The 16,607-nt window shown below is 38.3% G+C and overlaps 1 protein-coding gene across 1 annotated transcript in view; it reads left to right on the forward strand.

The window, feature by feature from the left end:
* Positions 1-1,023, forward strand: part of YME1L1 (YME1-like 1 ATPase) — a 37,886-nt gene extending 36,863 nt beyond the window's left edge. The window contains exon 19 of the mRNA XM_008579464.1: positions 543-1,023. Coding sequence (XP_008577686.1) covers positions 543-686 — 144 coding nt within the window. The 3' untranslated portion in view covers positions 687-1,023. The remainder of the gene's footprint in view (positions 1-542) is intronic.
* Positions 1,024-16,607: the final 15,584 nt, after the last annotated feature.

Here is a 16,607-nt window from a genome sequence, read left to right on the forward strand (position 1 = left end):
AATTGGAAATTTTTTTTTTTTTTTTTTTTTTTTTTTTTTGTCTTTTGTCTTTTTTCCGTGTCCGGCAACGGATCGCAACCCTCAGTGTTGCCCCTGTACCGGACCGGGGACCGGCAACGGGATTGCAAACCTCGGCGTTGCTCCCGTGCCTCGCTCAGCCAGTGAGCGGGAACCGGTCTGTACGTGGGATCTGAACCCTCGGGCGGGAGCGCCGCCGCGCTTCCCAAGCGGCGCACTATCCAGTGCGCCACCGGGCCGGCCCGATATGGAAAGTTTTTATAATGGAAACTTTAGAAAGTGTTTTAGAAGAGGAGGCGTCTGCTGTCCCAGAATATTTATTCTCTTTTCCTTACCATTTATGTTGTGCACAAACTACCTATACTCTAGAACCAAGTTTTTAAGTGCTTTAATTTTTATAAATATGAATCAACAGATTTCACATTTTTTAGGGTACATAAAGGTTTTATTTCTTTTCCCACTGACTATGGTTTTTGCTTCCCCTACATTTTTCTGTTTCTTATATATCTGCTTTTCTATTTCAGGACTCATATGAACGAGCAAAACATATCTTGAAAACTCATGCAAAAGAGCATAAGAATCTAGCAGAAGCTTTATTGACCTATGAGACTTTGGATGCCAAAGAGATTCAAATTGTTCTTGAGGGAAAGAAATTGGAAGTGAGATGATAACTCTCTTTATATGGATGCATTGCTGGTTTTATTGCAGGAATATAAGTAGCATTGAAGTAGTCTCTTTTTGCAACACTTTTCCCCTGTTCTTGTCTTGGTATTATTCGAGGATGTGAAACACTTTGTTGATATTTTGTCACATTTATCTAATTTTGGTTATTCTCATGATGACACCTATTGCAAATCAGCAAACCATAGCATACATATTTAAAAAATAAAGGACTATCAGGACTGAAAACAGCTGGTTTGAGAAATGTCAATTGTTAATAAGGTGAAAGTAAGTAATAATTTTATGGTTGGTTACTCTTAGATGTGAATAAAAATTGTGCCTTTAGCTCCTGGGATGTATTTTTAATTTGTAAGCTAAAATTGTTGAAGGATTATCTTTATCTCTTGACAATACAATTTGTCTTTGATAAAGAAATCATGCTATTTGGTTGTTGGTAAATCATATTTCTATGTACATCAGTGAAAAAGTCATTAAGATGCATTTAATTATGCCCCAGATTGACCATATATAAAATAGTTTTTTAAAAATCTTAAGAGTAGAGAATTGTAAACATACAATCAGAATTTAAATGATTATAAGTTTTTAAAAGTGCAGCATGCATTTTCATCTTCCTTTTTTTTTCCCCCCTTTTGTCTTTTTTCGTGACCGGTAACGGGATCGCAACCCTCAGTGTCGCGCCCGTACTGCGACTGGCAACGGGATCGCAACCCTTGGTGTCGCTCCCGCACCGCGCTCAACCAGTGAGCGGACCGGTCTCTATATGGGATCCGAACCCTCGGCAGGAGCGCCGCCGTGCTCACAAGCGCCGCACTACCGAGTGCGCCACCGGGCGGCCCTTCCTTTTTTTAATATTACTATCACTTTGACTAATGAAATTTATTTCAGAGCAGCAGTATTTTGTTAAACAAGTAACAAAGCTCATTCTGAATAACTATACAATTATGCTTGATCTCAAAAGCAAAATTAAACCAAAAGCTCAGTCCTGTTCAAAGTGAACTTTTGAATTACCCTGGGTCAGAAATGGAAAGGTATGTTTACTTTTCATTCAGATTTTGTGGATATGAACATGTTATGGGATTTTAAGATGAATTTTTATTTAACTTAATAGAAAACTTAGAGCATATTGTATTGGTTTTACAACCAAATTATATTCTTGAAGTGATTTTATTAAAATTACCCACAATTTTCTGATAACTTAAGCTGTATATGTTCTTCATTGAAGATAGATATAGTAAGAGGGAGCTCGTTACATGATATTCTTGACTTTTTAAGGTAATCTTAAATTTTGATGTAATTCCAAACTGACAGAAATGTTGCTAGAATAGTATAAGAAACTCCCATATCCCCTTAATCGAGATTCACCAATTGTTTCCTTTTCCCCCATTTTTTAATTGCCCCAATCCCTTTTCTCTCTCTCTCTCTCCGTATATGCAAGTGTACTTCAAAAAGTTTGTGGAAAAATGTCATTAAAAGATACTATGAATCTTCCCATGAACTTCTTGAAGACTACTGATTCATACATGCATACATACATAATATAAAGCAGTGATAAAGTCTTACCTGTCTTATCAAGTCTGACCTAAATCTTTTATTATAGATTTATTGAGGTACAATTTATATACTATAAAATTCACCCATTGTAAGTGTACAATTCAAAGATTTTTTTGTGTTAATCATCAGGTTTTAGAACATTTCCATCACCCCAAAAAATTCCATCACGCTAGTTTGTGGTTAAATGTTTAAGAAGCTGATGAACTGTTTTCAAAGTGAATATACAATTTTATGTCCTAACCAGCAATGTATGAGGATTATAGTTTCTCTACATCTTTTACAGTACTTCTTATAGTTTGCCTTTTTGCTTATGGCCAATCCAGTGTATATGAAGTGGTATCTCATACACTCAGATACATATTAATCTCATCCATATTAAATCATTTTGGATTTAATTTGCATTTTCCTAATGACTAATGATGTTGAGCATCTTCTCTCATGCTTATTGGCCATTTATATATCTTTGGAGAAATGTCTATTCAGATCTTTTCCCCTCTTTTTTAGTCGGGTTGTTTGTCTTCTCACTATGAGTTATAAGAGATCATTTATTCTGAATGCATGTCCTTTATCATATGGATTATGATTTTTTTTTTTATCCAGTTTAACAATCTCTGCCATTTCAGTGGGGTGCTCAGTTCATTCATTTAATATTTTTGATAATAGCTGGATTTATACCTGCCTTTTGCCAGTTTGTTTTTGTTATATTAAGAGATTTCGGTTCCTTTTGTCCCATTTTTTTAATACCATTTTAATTCCTCTGATTTTCTGCTATATTTTTTTAGTTATATCTTAGTGTTTCCTGTAGGAATGACAATAGGCATCTTACCACAATCTACTCAAAATAATACAAACTTAAAAAAAATACAAACTTAATTATGATAAAATGTAGGAACTTTGTTCCAATATATATTCCCTTTTCCTCTCCTCTTCTTTTTGTCATATATATTACATCTATACATGTTATGAAGTCAATAGTACACCGATATAACTTCTGCTTTATAAAATCTTATATCCTCAATCTTTATCTGGGATGCCTATTTTTGCCTTTGTTTATTAAGGGTAGTTTTGCTGGATGTAAAATTCATGCTTGACAATTTTTTCTTAGAGTCTCTTCAAAAATGTCATTTCAGTGCACTCTGATTTCCATTATTTTTGGTGAAAGGTCAGCTGTTAAATCATTTTTTGGTCTTTATATGTTATATTGCTTTTCCTTACTGCTTTCAAGATTTTTTTCTTGGCCTTGGCTTTTAACAGTTGGACTATGATTTTGTTTTGTTTTGTTTTGTTTTGTTCTTGGTTATTGGCTGGTACAGTGATTGAATCCTGGACCTTGGTGTTAGCACCACTCTATGATTTTGATGTTTTTAGGTATGAGTTTGTATTTATCATACTTGGAGTTTATTGAACTTCTTGGACGTGTAGATTAATGTCTTTCAACAAATTTAAGAAATTTTTGGCCATTATTTCTTCAAATATTTTTCTGCTCTTCTCTTTCTCTTTTTTTCCTTCTGTGATTCCCCTTACACACATGTGTTGTTGCATTTGATGTTGTCCTGCTGTCTGGCTCTGTTCATTTCCTTCCATCTTAGTCCTCCCTCTGTTCTTCAGGTTAAATAATTTCTGTTGACTTCTCTTCATGTTCACATATTCTTCTGCCATCTCATCTACTGAAGTTTTCATTTCAGATATTGTATTTTTCAGGTCTCCATTTGTTTCTTTCATATATTTTATATCTCTTTATTAATATTCTTTGTTCCTTGGATCATTGTTATTAGTTTTCTTTAATTCTATAAGTATGACTTACATTAGTTTTTTTAAAGTCTTTGCTAAGTCCAACATCTGGGTATACTCAGGTAGTCTCTATTGAATGCTTTTCTTCCTTAGTTAAGGGTCACATTGTTTTATTTCTTTGCATGCCTTGTACTCTTGTTGAATTTCAGATAATAGAATGTAACAAGTTTGAATTCTGATTTTCCCCCCAGAGGGTTGTTCTTTTGTTTTAGTAATTTGTCTTCACTAAATCTGTGAAGTCTGTCTCTAGTGTAATGTGCACAGCCACTGATGTCTCTGCTTAGGGCTTTTTTGTTTTTATTTTTTAAGTCTGGAGTCCTGGAGTTGGCTGCTGTGTCTGCACAGTTTAGCAGTTAGCTCAAGATTGGCCAGAGGTTGTGCTCAAACCCTTGGAGTCAGTCAGGCCTCCATTCTGCTGATGGATCTGTTTGTGGTTGGGCAAGTACATTCAAGTCTGCCCTGGCTTTTGATTTCTACTGGGCTTTTTTGCTTCTTCTTTGTGCATGTGGGAAAGCTTTGGCGACCAGGAATGTGTGGTGTCTTGAGTGTTTTCTGCTCTGCATGCCTGCAGTAAGCCTGGAATATGTGGAGTGCTTTTCAAGCTCCTGTGGCTGTCTCAAGTACCTACCTACTCCATCTGATGTTTGCCCCAAACAGGACTGCAACCTCAGGCTAGTGAACTGCTTATCACTGAGATCACAACTTTAACAAGTCACGTTAGTCCCTTCTGGCAGTCGGATCAAGCTTTATTTTCAGGGTCTTCCCTCATCCTGGTAAAACTGCTGCACCTATATGGCTGGCATGGAATAGGAGCAGCTGGGCAGGGGAGACCACCACAGACTTGTGGTGGTCTTACCTGTCGGTCTTCATGAATAAATGCTTTTTAGTTTGTTGTGGGTCTTCCCTTGATGTCCAGAGTGCTGAGATGATTATTTTTGACAATTTTGTCCAGATTTATACTTTCTGGGTTTTTTTTGACAGCTGGCTGGTTCATAGATCCTAACCCTTGACTAGAGTTGTTTTTTTAATGGGGAAAAGATTTGTCGACTTCCTCACTCCATCATGCTAAAAGTGAATCTCCCTTGACTTATTTTGAAATTCACTCCAACCAAAGCAATTTTTAGTAATAGTGGACTTAGAGAAGACTTGTAAACTTTGCAAAGCTCTCCATTCAAAGCAATCAGAATGCCAAAATTTCACCTGTTATCTATATTACTATTATTTTTAGTTACTGATACATGTTTTATTTTTAGATACTCTTTATTTTTGTTCATATTCATTTTAAAGTAAATATCGAGTTACTTCAATCCAGCTAGTTATGAGCATATTTCTTAAACTTAATTGAGTTATATGTAAGTGCTATGTTGTTTTCTGAACTATCAGTCTTGCATCAGCATGGCAATATAATGAGTAGCTAATCTGTTATGAATTTGGGAGTGCATTTCACGGGAAAAAAAAAAAGCTGCCTAACAGGGACGGTGGAATTGTGCTTATTTCTCATATAAAATCTACTTTGGTGAGCTTGAATCTTCTGAACTTCTAGAAGCAGTGTTTGACTAATAACCAGAAAATCTGGAGCCTGAGAGGTCTGGTGAGCTTCCTTGGCTGAGAAAGGGAGAAGAATTGCTACTGTGTTGAGACTGGTTTACACTCTAGCATTTGTTCTGGCAAAGAATGCTTGTGTGTATACAGAGGACCAGCTGTTGTCAATCATGAAAGAAAGTGAACCGTTATGGGGGAGGGGGGGTTTCCATTTTATATCCCATAGGAACCACCTATTAAAGGTGTGAACAGGCCATTAAAGTAGATCTCTGGATTCCTTAGGAGATAGAGGAAAGAAAGGTTGCCAGAATGGAGTTCATTCACTCAGGTCAAGGCAATTGCAGGAGAGAACAGCTATGAGCACAGAAGTGCCCCAGAGAGAGTCAGCTTTAAAGTAACTGCTACATCCAGACTGCCCCAAATCATCTCACAATAGTATCAGAGAGGTAAGAAGTCTACCACCCTCTACAGTTTTGACCCTGGCAGAGTCAGAAACCATAACTAAGCAACTGAGGGAGGAATTAGGCAGGGAAGAAGAAAAAGACCACGCCTGCCTTCCACTTTTACTGCAAGTACCCAGCCTGTAGTATGCCCTAGCTGATTAACTCTGACTTTGGGCCATTTTTATAATTATATAGGATCGGACATTCTGTTTCAGTGCTTTGTGAATTAAAGCAGCTGTAAGACTTCTTACTTGAGAATCATGTTTTTAACCTGGTGCAGGAGAACAACTTTTTGAGTAATTATCAGCACCGCACTCTAACCAACTGAGTTAACTGGCCAGCTCCATGTGAGTATTTAATTTAAAAGTGATAGTGGAAGGTGGTGTAGCTTTCTGATTACATCCCATGAGTCAAAAATAGTAGATAAATATATTAACAGATTTTTGTTTGAACACTTCTTTGTTGGTATAATTCCATTCATATGATTTTCCAAAATCTAAAATATTTGATTGTGTACTCTCAATCACAACAATCATGTATGAGATGTGTGTGAATATATATCACCTTTAAGTTTATTATTTTTAACAAAGCTTCTGTTTTCTTTTGTTGTTGTTGGCGTCTGGCCAGTAAGGGGATTTGAACCCTTGACCTTGGTGTTATCAGCACAGTGCTCTACCAAGTGATGTCTTATTTTTTTGATAAGATTTTTGATTGCACTATATGGCTTAGTCTTTCTCCTTAAAATTCCTATACAATTTAGTTATTTTTCAGTAATCATTATTAAAATTAGTATTGTTAGTACTGAAAGAACTAATCCAGGGATTTAGTAGAATTATCTATACTATTGCTAAATTAATAATTGGGATAAGAAATAAACCCTTTCTAGTGACTGCTTTTAATTGATTAGAACTTTTATTTCCCTGTTTATTCTATTTAAAGTATTTCTATGTGATTATGTTAAAATTCAGAAATTACCTTGTGATGTCCTTATTCTTTGCTCTCCCTTTCATGTTGTTGAACTCTGAGGTTATATCCTTGGTTCTTTTAGCTTCTCTCTATATATCTGTATCGTCTGTATGCTCATGACTTCTTAGTCTTTTCCTCCATCCTTCTATTTAGTATGTATTTCCAACTGCTATCTCTGTTTCTCCATAGCATTTGACTTATACTTTGGTAATAAGCTGTTCTCTAATCTACTGTTTCTATGTCTGCCTTCTCTCACCTGGTAAATTGAGAACACCTTTGTATCTGTAGGACTAAATGGAGTGCTTTATATGTAGGTACCTAATACATTTTTTTTTTTTTTTTTTTTGCTTTTTCCGTGTCCGGCAACGGATCGCAACCCTCAGTGTTGCCCCCGTACCGGACCGGGGACCGGCAACGGGATCGCAACCCTCGGCGTTGCTCCCGCGCCTCGCTCAGCCAGTGAGCGGGAACCGGTCTGTATGTGGGATCCGAACCCTCGGGCGGGAGCACTGCCGCGCTTCCCAAGCGGGGCACTATCCAGTGCGCCACCGGGCCGGCCCCCTAATACATTTTAATAGGTATTCAGTAGATTAATTATCCTAATTCCCTTACCATCAGGCAGAGCACTGGAACAGATGGACCAGACTCTTTAGAGGGTAAAAATAATGCTATAGAGAATAGGAGTATTAAATGACTTTTCATCTCAGAAAATATCTTAGTGAATATCACAGTAAAGGAGATATCTTTTAAAAGACTGATGGAATGTCATCTTGTAGAGGAAAATCTGATTTCTTTTTAAGAAGAGAAAAAAATACAAGATAGGATTGCGAGCCAGACTAACACAGTACCTAAAAGGATCTGTCAATTGAATAAAAAGATAAATTTAAGATCGCTAACATATGAAATTCTTTATGGTATTCTGGGTTGATTTCATACAAGATGTATGTACTTTATATTTGATTAACCAGTTGCAGCCATTCAGATTCTAAATCATGTATTGCATAAATTTGTTATTAATGAAAGTCCCTTAAAATTCAGCCTCTCAGGACACAAAGTTGTGTCTTTTATCTACGTATTTCTTAATGCTGGAAGATTTCACACTTAACTGTAGGACTAGAAGAGGATGTTGATAGACTTATAGGGAGTGGGGCAGATGTAGAAGGAGTTAAACTGAATCCATCATATTTAAAGACTTATACTTATTAATCACATCCATGTCAAATTCTTTGCACACCAGGGTTGCACCATTAAAAGCCACAGATTCCATTAATTATGTGATAGGGATCATGTTCTTGCTTTCCCTTAGGAAGAAAGTAAGCATTTTTTCTGGGTTTGTTTACTGGACACCTAACAGAGTTTTTTAGAACTGATATACCATTAGCAATCAGATGCAGACTTTTTTTGGAACTAAAAATAATGAAATCGAGTACTTCATGTTATAAAGAAGTGAAAAAATAACCTCATCTTTCCCATTTTCCAATTCTCATTTTTCTCTTTTTGTCCTGTGAACCTACCAAATGATCAAATCAAATGGGGATATTTTGAATAGATGGGAGTAAGGCCCATATTTAAATAAGAATAGTTACTATACAAAAATGTATGGATCATGTGGGCTCTGCGGGAAAGAGATGTCTAGCAAGAGCCTCTCTCTAGTTGCCTTGTCTCAGTGAAGAACTGTGTGTAAGTGGATACATTTCACTTAAATGTGCTTATCTTTCCTGCTTCCTCTTTTCTACAGAAATGATTTTAGATTCTAACCTCAAATTTCGTCACTATAATGAATCCTGAGGCATGTTAAGAACTAGTTCTTAAACCTAAGATGCTAATAGCTTCCATATAATTCTCCTAGAAATTATGAACCAGATGATAAAAGAGGCAGAAGTAGGAGAAGATGGAGGAAGAAGAGAAAAATTATAGAGGCAATTCAAGAAACTGATTGTTACAGGATTTCCAAGAATAAGAAAAAGACTGCTCTTAATTTATTTTGAAGTAATCCCAGTTACCTAAAAAGGAATCAAAACGAACTACAGCCAAATATATGAAATGACTGAATGACTATAATAAATTTGTAAATCAAGCAGTGCAAAGTCTGTCACAAAATGTTCACGTGTAGGAGCATTGTACCTCAAGTAGAATTCTACTTTTGAAGTGTCAGTATTAGCTCTGCTATGCCAAAAGGCTCATTATTTTTTATATTGATGAAAAATAACAGTTTATCTTGTTATAGCACAAAGAAAATGGGCTTCTTTTGAATTTATACAGCTAGTTTCATATACATTTGATTATTGTGTAACTAAAAGGTTTTTTTTTTCCTCTTTGGGAAGTTGGCACAAGGGCATGTCCTTGCCTGTGTCCTCACTCTACATAAGACTTTTTGTATGCTTTTTCATCCTTATTTGACTTTAAGATTCTTAAATACAATGCTGCTTCATAATGTCATAAAATGTCCTAAAATCCTCTCATATAAAATTTGAAGAAACAAAAGAGTTGGTTTTCTTTTAAGAAACAAAAGAGAAATATATAGAAGTTAAAAAGAATGTCTCTATTGGTAAGGTTTTATTACAAAAACCAAACAAAACACTATTTCTAAAAGTGAGATGTTACTATAAAGCTTATGCATTTTACTACTCCTAATTACAAATTTTGTTTTTCCACCACAGCCTTTGTTCATTGGAAGAACTGATTCTGTAAATTACATCTGATACCAAGGTGGTATTTGAATTTGTGTTTAACTTTGAGAAAATATTTCTTGAATCAAAATGGGTAAATCTGGTTTGTTTTATAAGAGGGCTGCCATAAATTATAAAACAGTGGGAAAAGAAATTTTTCACAGGACTTTCAAACTATCTCCTATTTCCTGTGCATCTAATACTAATAACGTGCAGTCATCCACATAATGAATGGACCTGTAAGGTGGTGAGAATATCAGAGTCCTAGTAATTAAGTTATGACACGGGACTGGAGAGCAAAATGTCTTGAAGCAAGATAGTGAAGTTGAACTGTCGTCTCTATGAGGTAAGAGTAGAAAGTTTCTGGTACTCATGGTCAATTTATGAGCTTATTATATCCTTTGATCATTTATTAGTTCTTTTATTGTAGACACAAGAATGTTTTATTATTCATGCATATTACTTTTTCCTACTAAGCTTATTTGGCCGCAAGTTTTATGTGGCCAAGTGTATTGATATTTTCTTTTGTAACTTCCATTATTTTGTTTGAAAAATCTTCTATCACTTATCAATAAGGTAAATGTTTATCTCCATTTTCTTCTATAATGTTTAGTGTAATAGTTTCATTAAAATAATTAAACATATTTACTAACTGGAGCTTATTTTGGTGTATGTGTTGTGAGATATATTCATGTTCTTCTCAATAGTTGATTTTCCCCAAACCATTTATTTTATCATCCTCCTTGGTTTGTATGGTTTCTGTTATTTTAGTAAGTTCGTGGCCTCTATATTGTTGTTCACTGATAGGCTTATTCTGACCATGGGCTAAGAACAATTACATTTGTGGTTATAAAAATTATATCTTATAATTTAAATATAATTATATTTTATATTATATATTTTACATTTGAATATATAGTATAGAAAATTCTGTTTATGTTAATTTTCCTTAAAACATTTAAAGCTATTTTGTTATTTTAAGTAGAAACAAATCTCTAATGTTTATGCAAAAGCAACATATATTATTGTTGAAAACTTAAAAGATACAAGTAAAAAATAAATATGAAACAAGGTAGTAGCATGGATGCAGGTATACCTCATTTTCCTAAAATAGGTCCACTCAAATGCAAGGTTCTTAAGGATAATGGTAAGTTTTTGTCCACCTCTTTCCCATCTGAGGACTTCTTAGACCCACTTGGGTCCCAGGTTGGAGATGGAGCCACTTAGTTTTCTTTCAAAGTTTGGCACAAAGAGGATTGGTATAACCAAACTATGGGTACCAACTTCCTATAAAACACAGATTCTAGGGGCCGAGCCTGTGGCGCACTTGGGAGAGTGTGGCGCTGGGAGCGCAGCAGCGCTTCTGCCGCGGGTTCGGATCCTATATAGGGATGACCAGTTCGCTCACAGCGCTCACTGGCTGAGCGCGGTGCGGCCGGTCTCAAAAAGGACAAAAAAACCCCCCACAGATTCTATGTTTGGCACAGTTTCGGGAACAAATAAAAGAGGCTTAAGACTCTATATAAAGTAGGAATGCCCACTTATTTTTCCATTGGAGTTAGGAAGTGCATTGAGTGGCTGACTATAAACATGTGAGAATGAACTCAGTACCAGCCTTTGCTTTTCCCTTATAGGAGACAAAGACCCTTGTGGAAAGGGCTAATGTAGGCACATTGCCATCCAGTATTCCATCCCCTCATGGGTGTAGGAGGTGAGGAACACAGGAGTTGATCTGGATTCTTTAGGGGAAAAGTGTCAAAGTAAAGACCAAGCTAGAAATTTAACTTGCAATCTTAATCTTTGAGTTTTGATGTTTGAGGGTTACAAAGAAAAGTTCCAAATGTCCCAGTCTACCTAAGGAATCTTGTAGCTACAGATGGGGTCTGATGTAGGTAGATGGGGAAGGGTGGGAAGAGAGGCTCCCAAGAAGATGGAGAGGAAAATTTCTAGCTGTAAACTGCCATAAGTAGAAGTCTGTCCCCAGAGAGAGCCACAGAGATGAGGGGTATGTTGGGTATGAAAATGCTCGTTCTAGGAATAGGGAGATCAACCATCCCAGTTGTCCTGGGACTGTCTTGATTTTAACAGTTTTGATCAAACCAGGGAACTTACTTGGGGCACGTGGTACATTGCCACAGGTGCTGCCCTTCTGGATCCACTTTTGTGTTTGTGCTAAGACCATGCTTCCTGCAGACTGCTCCCCGCCATTGACTAGCATGACAGGGATTCTAATACAAGCCAATTCCTGAAAGAGGCAGGATTTATTTAATGGATGACTTTGGCTCTGGGACACCCCATTGGCCTGGCCAGAAACATCTTCAGAACTGTACTGCAGACTTAGACTCTTTCTACCCAATCCTCTTTGCAACCTTCCCCTCACCTCTTAAACAGGAGTCATACTTGTATGGCAGTCTGAAGGTTCTGCCAGTTCTTTCTAGCTCCCTCCATGTTATAGTTTACTACAATTGCTTGTAACAAATTGCCACAAATCAGTGGCTTAAAACAACACACATTTATTTTACAGTTTTGGAGGTCAGAAGTCTGAAATAGGTCTCAGTGGGCTAAAATCAAAGTGTTAGCAGGTCTGCATTCCTTTCTGGAGGCTCTAGAGAGAATCCATTTTCATGTCCTTTTCAGCTTCTAGAAGCCACCTGCACCTCTTGGCCTATGGCCCCCTTCCATCTTCAGAGCCACCAGTGGCCTGTCCAGTCTTTCTCACATCACTCTGATACGTCTGCCTACCTCTTACACACTTAAAGGACCCTTGTAATTACACTGGATCTACCTGGATAACCCAGGATAAACTCCTTATTTTGGCAACTCCTGATTAGCGACCTTAATTCAATCTGCAACCTTAATATCATGTGAACATAACATGTTCACAGGTTCAGATGTGAATATCTTTGGGGGACTGTTATTTTGCTTATCACACTCCCCTTCCTTTCATGGGCATTTCCCCCAGTAAATCTGTATATCTAGTCCTACCTGGCATGTCCTTCAAGGACTCAACTAACACAAATGATGCCAGGAATGGTCTGAGAAAACACGTTTTAGGACTGCCTCACTCACAGCTGACAAGCAAATAGAACATCATTATGAGTGGCAGATGGGGCATAAATACTGTATGGCACAAAGTGGTAGCCCAACTGCTAAAAAATGCACTGGTGATGACCTTGGAAAAGTTCCTGGTGGAGAGAATTTGAAAGATATGGAGGGAACATGCCATAAAGATGGTAGATCCACTCCTAGGCATATACCCATGAGAAGTGAAAACATATGTCCACACAAATGTTCATAGCAGCATTGTTCATAATAACCTAAAAGTGGAAACAGCCTAAATGTCTATCAACTGAAAGCTGGATAAACAAATGTGGCATGTTCATGAAATGGAATGTTATTCAGCTGTAAAAAGGAATGAAGTATTGATAGGTGCTACACATGGATGTAGTGGGTTGAAAGTTGTCTCCCCACCCAAAGATATGTCTATGTTGTCACTCCTGGAAACTTGCATGTGACCTTATTTGAAAAAAGGGTCTTTACAAGATGTACTTAAGGATCTCAAGATGAGATTATCCTGGACTGTCTGGGCTCTAAATCCAATGTGTCCTTATAAGAGAAACACAGAGGAGAAATACAGGGGGAAGGGAAGGAAGCCATATGAAGACAGAGGTAGAGAGAAGAGCCATGCAGCCACATGGAATGCCTGGAGCATGAGAAGCTGGAAAAGGCAAGGAAGAATTCTCCCCTAGAGCCTTTAGGGGAAGGGTAGCCCTACAGACAACATGATTTCAGAATACTGGCCTCCAGAACTGTGAGAATAAATTTTTGTTGTTTCAAGCCACCAAGTTTGTGTTGATTTGTTGCAGCAGCTCTAGGAAACCAATACAACAGATGAAATTTGAAAACACGCTAAGTGAAAGAAGTTGGTTAAAAAAGATCACGGATGATTCCATTTATATGAAATGTCCAAATCTGCTGAGACAGAATGTAGGTTAGTAGCTGCCTAAGGCTGGGGTATTGGAAGGAAATGGGGAGTGACCGCTAACAGGCATAGAGTTCCTGTTTGGTGTGCTGAAAATGTTCTAAAACTCATTGTGACAGTTGCACAATTCTGTGAGTATACTAAAACCACTGAATTGAACACTTTAAACTGGTGAATTGTATTTGAATTAAATCTCAATAAAACTGTTTTTAAAGGATGTCTGGGTACTCCAAAGTTGTATCTTCACTCTGCAGAGGCAAAATGAGAAACAGGGAGGGGCTGGCCAGGTAGCTCAGTTGGTTAGATCATGGAGCTGATAACATGAAGGTCCAGGGTTTGATCCCTGTACTGGCCAGCTGCCAAAAACAAAAACAAAAAAGAAACGGGGAGATGAACAAGTAGTAAAGGTTAACAGTGAGAGGCTCTTTTTCAGTTCACAAGGAAGCCCCAATCTCTTACGATGGAAGAGCAGAAACAGCTGAGTAGCAATCTGAAGATGTGATATGGAGCTCCATAGATGTTTAAATGCACAGCCAAGACATGTATACAGGAATACTATGCCAAGTTCAGGGCCTCTGAGAAATCCTGGGACTCTAAACTGGGATGGGGACCTCACAATGTATGCCCCTGAGGATGCTGGTTCTGCAGACATGCTAAATCCTTATGGATTGCAGAGCCAGCCCAATCTTCACTAAGTACTACCATTTCCCCTGTGCTAGAAGACCTAGCAGAGGCTTCTCTCCAACAAGGCAACAAGTGTCCCCTCAGGAGCTGCGCCCACCTCCTCTCCTGGCTGTCAGGCTAATAATTTGAGTTAAATCTCAATATAACCAGGCTAGGGATGTGCTGGGCTTCATAAGAAAAGAAAGACATTATATACCAAAGGAGCTGCAAGAACTAGTTAGCATGTACAGGCATGAGCCAGGGCGATTAACCCTGGGATTAGATTTTGAGGGTGCTTGTTTAAGTGGGACAGAATGTAAAACTGGGTAAGCAAGAATTCATTGATGGGGAGCACTTTTTTGGGGACACAGGATTTAACTCTAGCCAGAGGCGCAGGGATTTGAGAAAACTTCTAGGTTCAATCTTAGGAATCAGAAAGCAGTAGCCAACACTGAGTGAAGTGAAAGACCCAACACCAACTAAGTGTCCTAAATTTCAATTTGATATTGAGACTAACTACCCAGAGTTAGTGTGGACCCCACAGTTAAGGGGCTTAGTCACATAGGACACCAGCTGCAAATAATGGGTCCCCAGGCTACCTGCGCTTCTATCCAAATTGGCTACAAATTTGGGTGCTTCCATGAGTTCTCTTCAGATTCAGTAATTTGCTAGAATGACTCAAAACTCAGAAAAGTGCTATACTTATTACTGGTTTATTATAAAGCTACAAATGAGCCTGGCCAGGTAGCTTGTTGGTTAGAGCACAGTCTTATAACACCAAGGTCATGGGTTCAGATACCTGTACCGGCCAGCTGCCAAAAAAAAAAAAAAAGGAAAAAATAAAAATGAAAGATGAAGAGATGAAGGGCACCAACACCTGAGGGTGTGAGGGCAAAGCTTCCATGCCTTCTCCAAGTACGCCACCCTCTCAGCACATTGATAGTTTCGCCAACCAGGAAGCTCACTGAGCCTTGTGTTTCAGAGTTTTTATGTGGAGTTTTATGATATTATATGTGTATTTTGGATTTTGTTAACAGTTCCTGGCTTATTCTAACCTTCCCCTGCCTTTGTGTTTTGGAGCTGGCCATAAAGAAATCCTCTGACCTACGTTGTCTGATTATAGGTCCTTAAGGTCCCCATTTGAGAAGGGGTCCTGCCCCATAGTCGGGAGGAAGGAATGCTGCACAGAGAGGCCGAGAAGAATCTGAACAAACAGGACTTGCTGAGTTTCCCCACCCAGTCTGTTAGTGTTGGATCACACCCTTTTTGTTCAATCATATTTCTACACAGTTGTCTATGCTTTAGTCATGCCTATATAGCAAAGCTTCCATAAAAACCGAAGAGCACAGGGTTCAGGGAGCTTCCTGGAGGCTGGCAATGGGGAGAGGGAGGGCATAGAAGGTCTGTACCCTTTCTCCCATACCTCGCCCTATGCATCTCTTCATGTGTATCCTTTGTAATATCCTTTATAATAAACCAGTAAACATAAGTGTTTCCCTGAGTTCTGTGAGCCCTTCAAGCAAATCAGTTGAACCCCAAAAGGGAGGGGTGTAGTGGGAGCCCCAATTTATAGCCAGTCAGAAGCACAGTTAAAACAACCTGTAGCTTACAATTGGCATCAGAAGTGGGGATGGGAAAAAACAAAAACAAAAGGTGGGGATGAGGGCAGTCTGGGGAATGAGCCCTCAACCTGTGGGATCTGATGCTATCTCCAGGTAGATAGTGGTGGAATTGAGTTGGAGGACACCCAGCTGGCATCTGCTGGAAAATTTCTGTGGTCACAGTAGTCAGTCTTCTGTGTTGATTGTTACTGAGTAAGAGTAAAGGAAAAACACTTCGGTGTGTGTTTTTTCTTTACTCAAAGGTTTCATTACACTGGCATGATTGATTAAATCGTTGGCCATGTGATTGAACTCAATCTTCAGTCCCTCTGCCCTTCCAGAAGATTGTGAGGGTTCAAGGGGAGAGGGCTGAAACTACCAACATTTTAATCACATGGTTGGTTTCTCTGGTGACTAGCCCCTTCCTGAATCTGTGTAGGCCCTCCTCCCCTGAATACCTCAGTATGGTCAAAGTGTTGTGAGACACCCTCGCAAGAATGTACTTACATGCCACTCATGCAGAAAAGGGCAGTTTATTCACTCCAGCTGGCCAGCGACTGTCTCTCAAAGAGCAACCAAGGGAGAACGGCCCCAGGCCTTGGTCTTGTGGGGTTTTTAAAGGCAAAAACCACATCCCGTTGGCACACAGGTTTGTCCAGGTGCACAAAGCAAGCTAGGGAGCTAGGTTACAGAAGCCAAG

The sequence above is a fragment of the Galeopterus variegatus genome, unplaced genomic scaffold (genome assembly GCF_000696425.1).
Source record: "Galeopterus variegatus unplaced genomic scaffold, G_variegatus-3.0.2 Scaffold1890, whole genome shotgun sequence".
Lineage (NCBI taxonomy): Eukaryota > Metazoa > Chordata > Mammalia > Dermoptera > Cynocephalidae > Galeopterus > Galeopterus variegatus.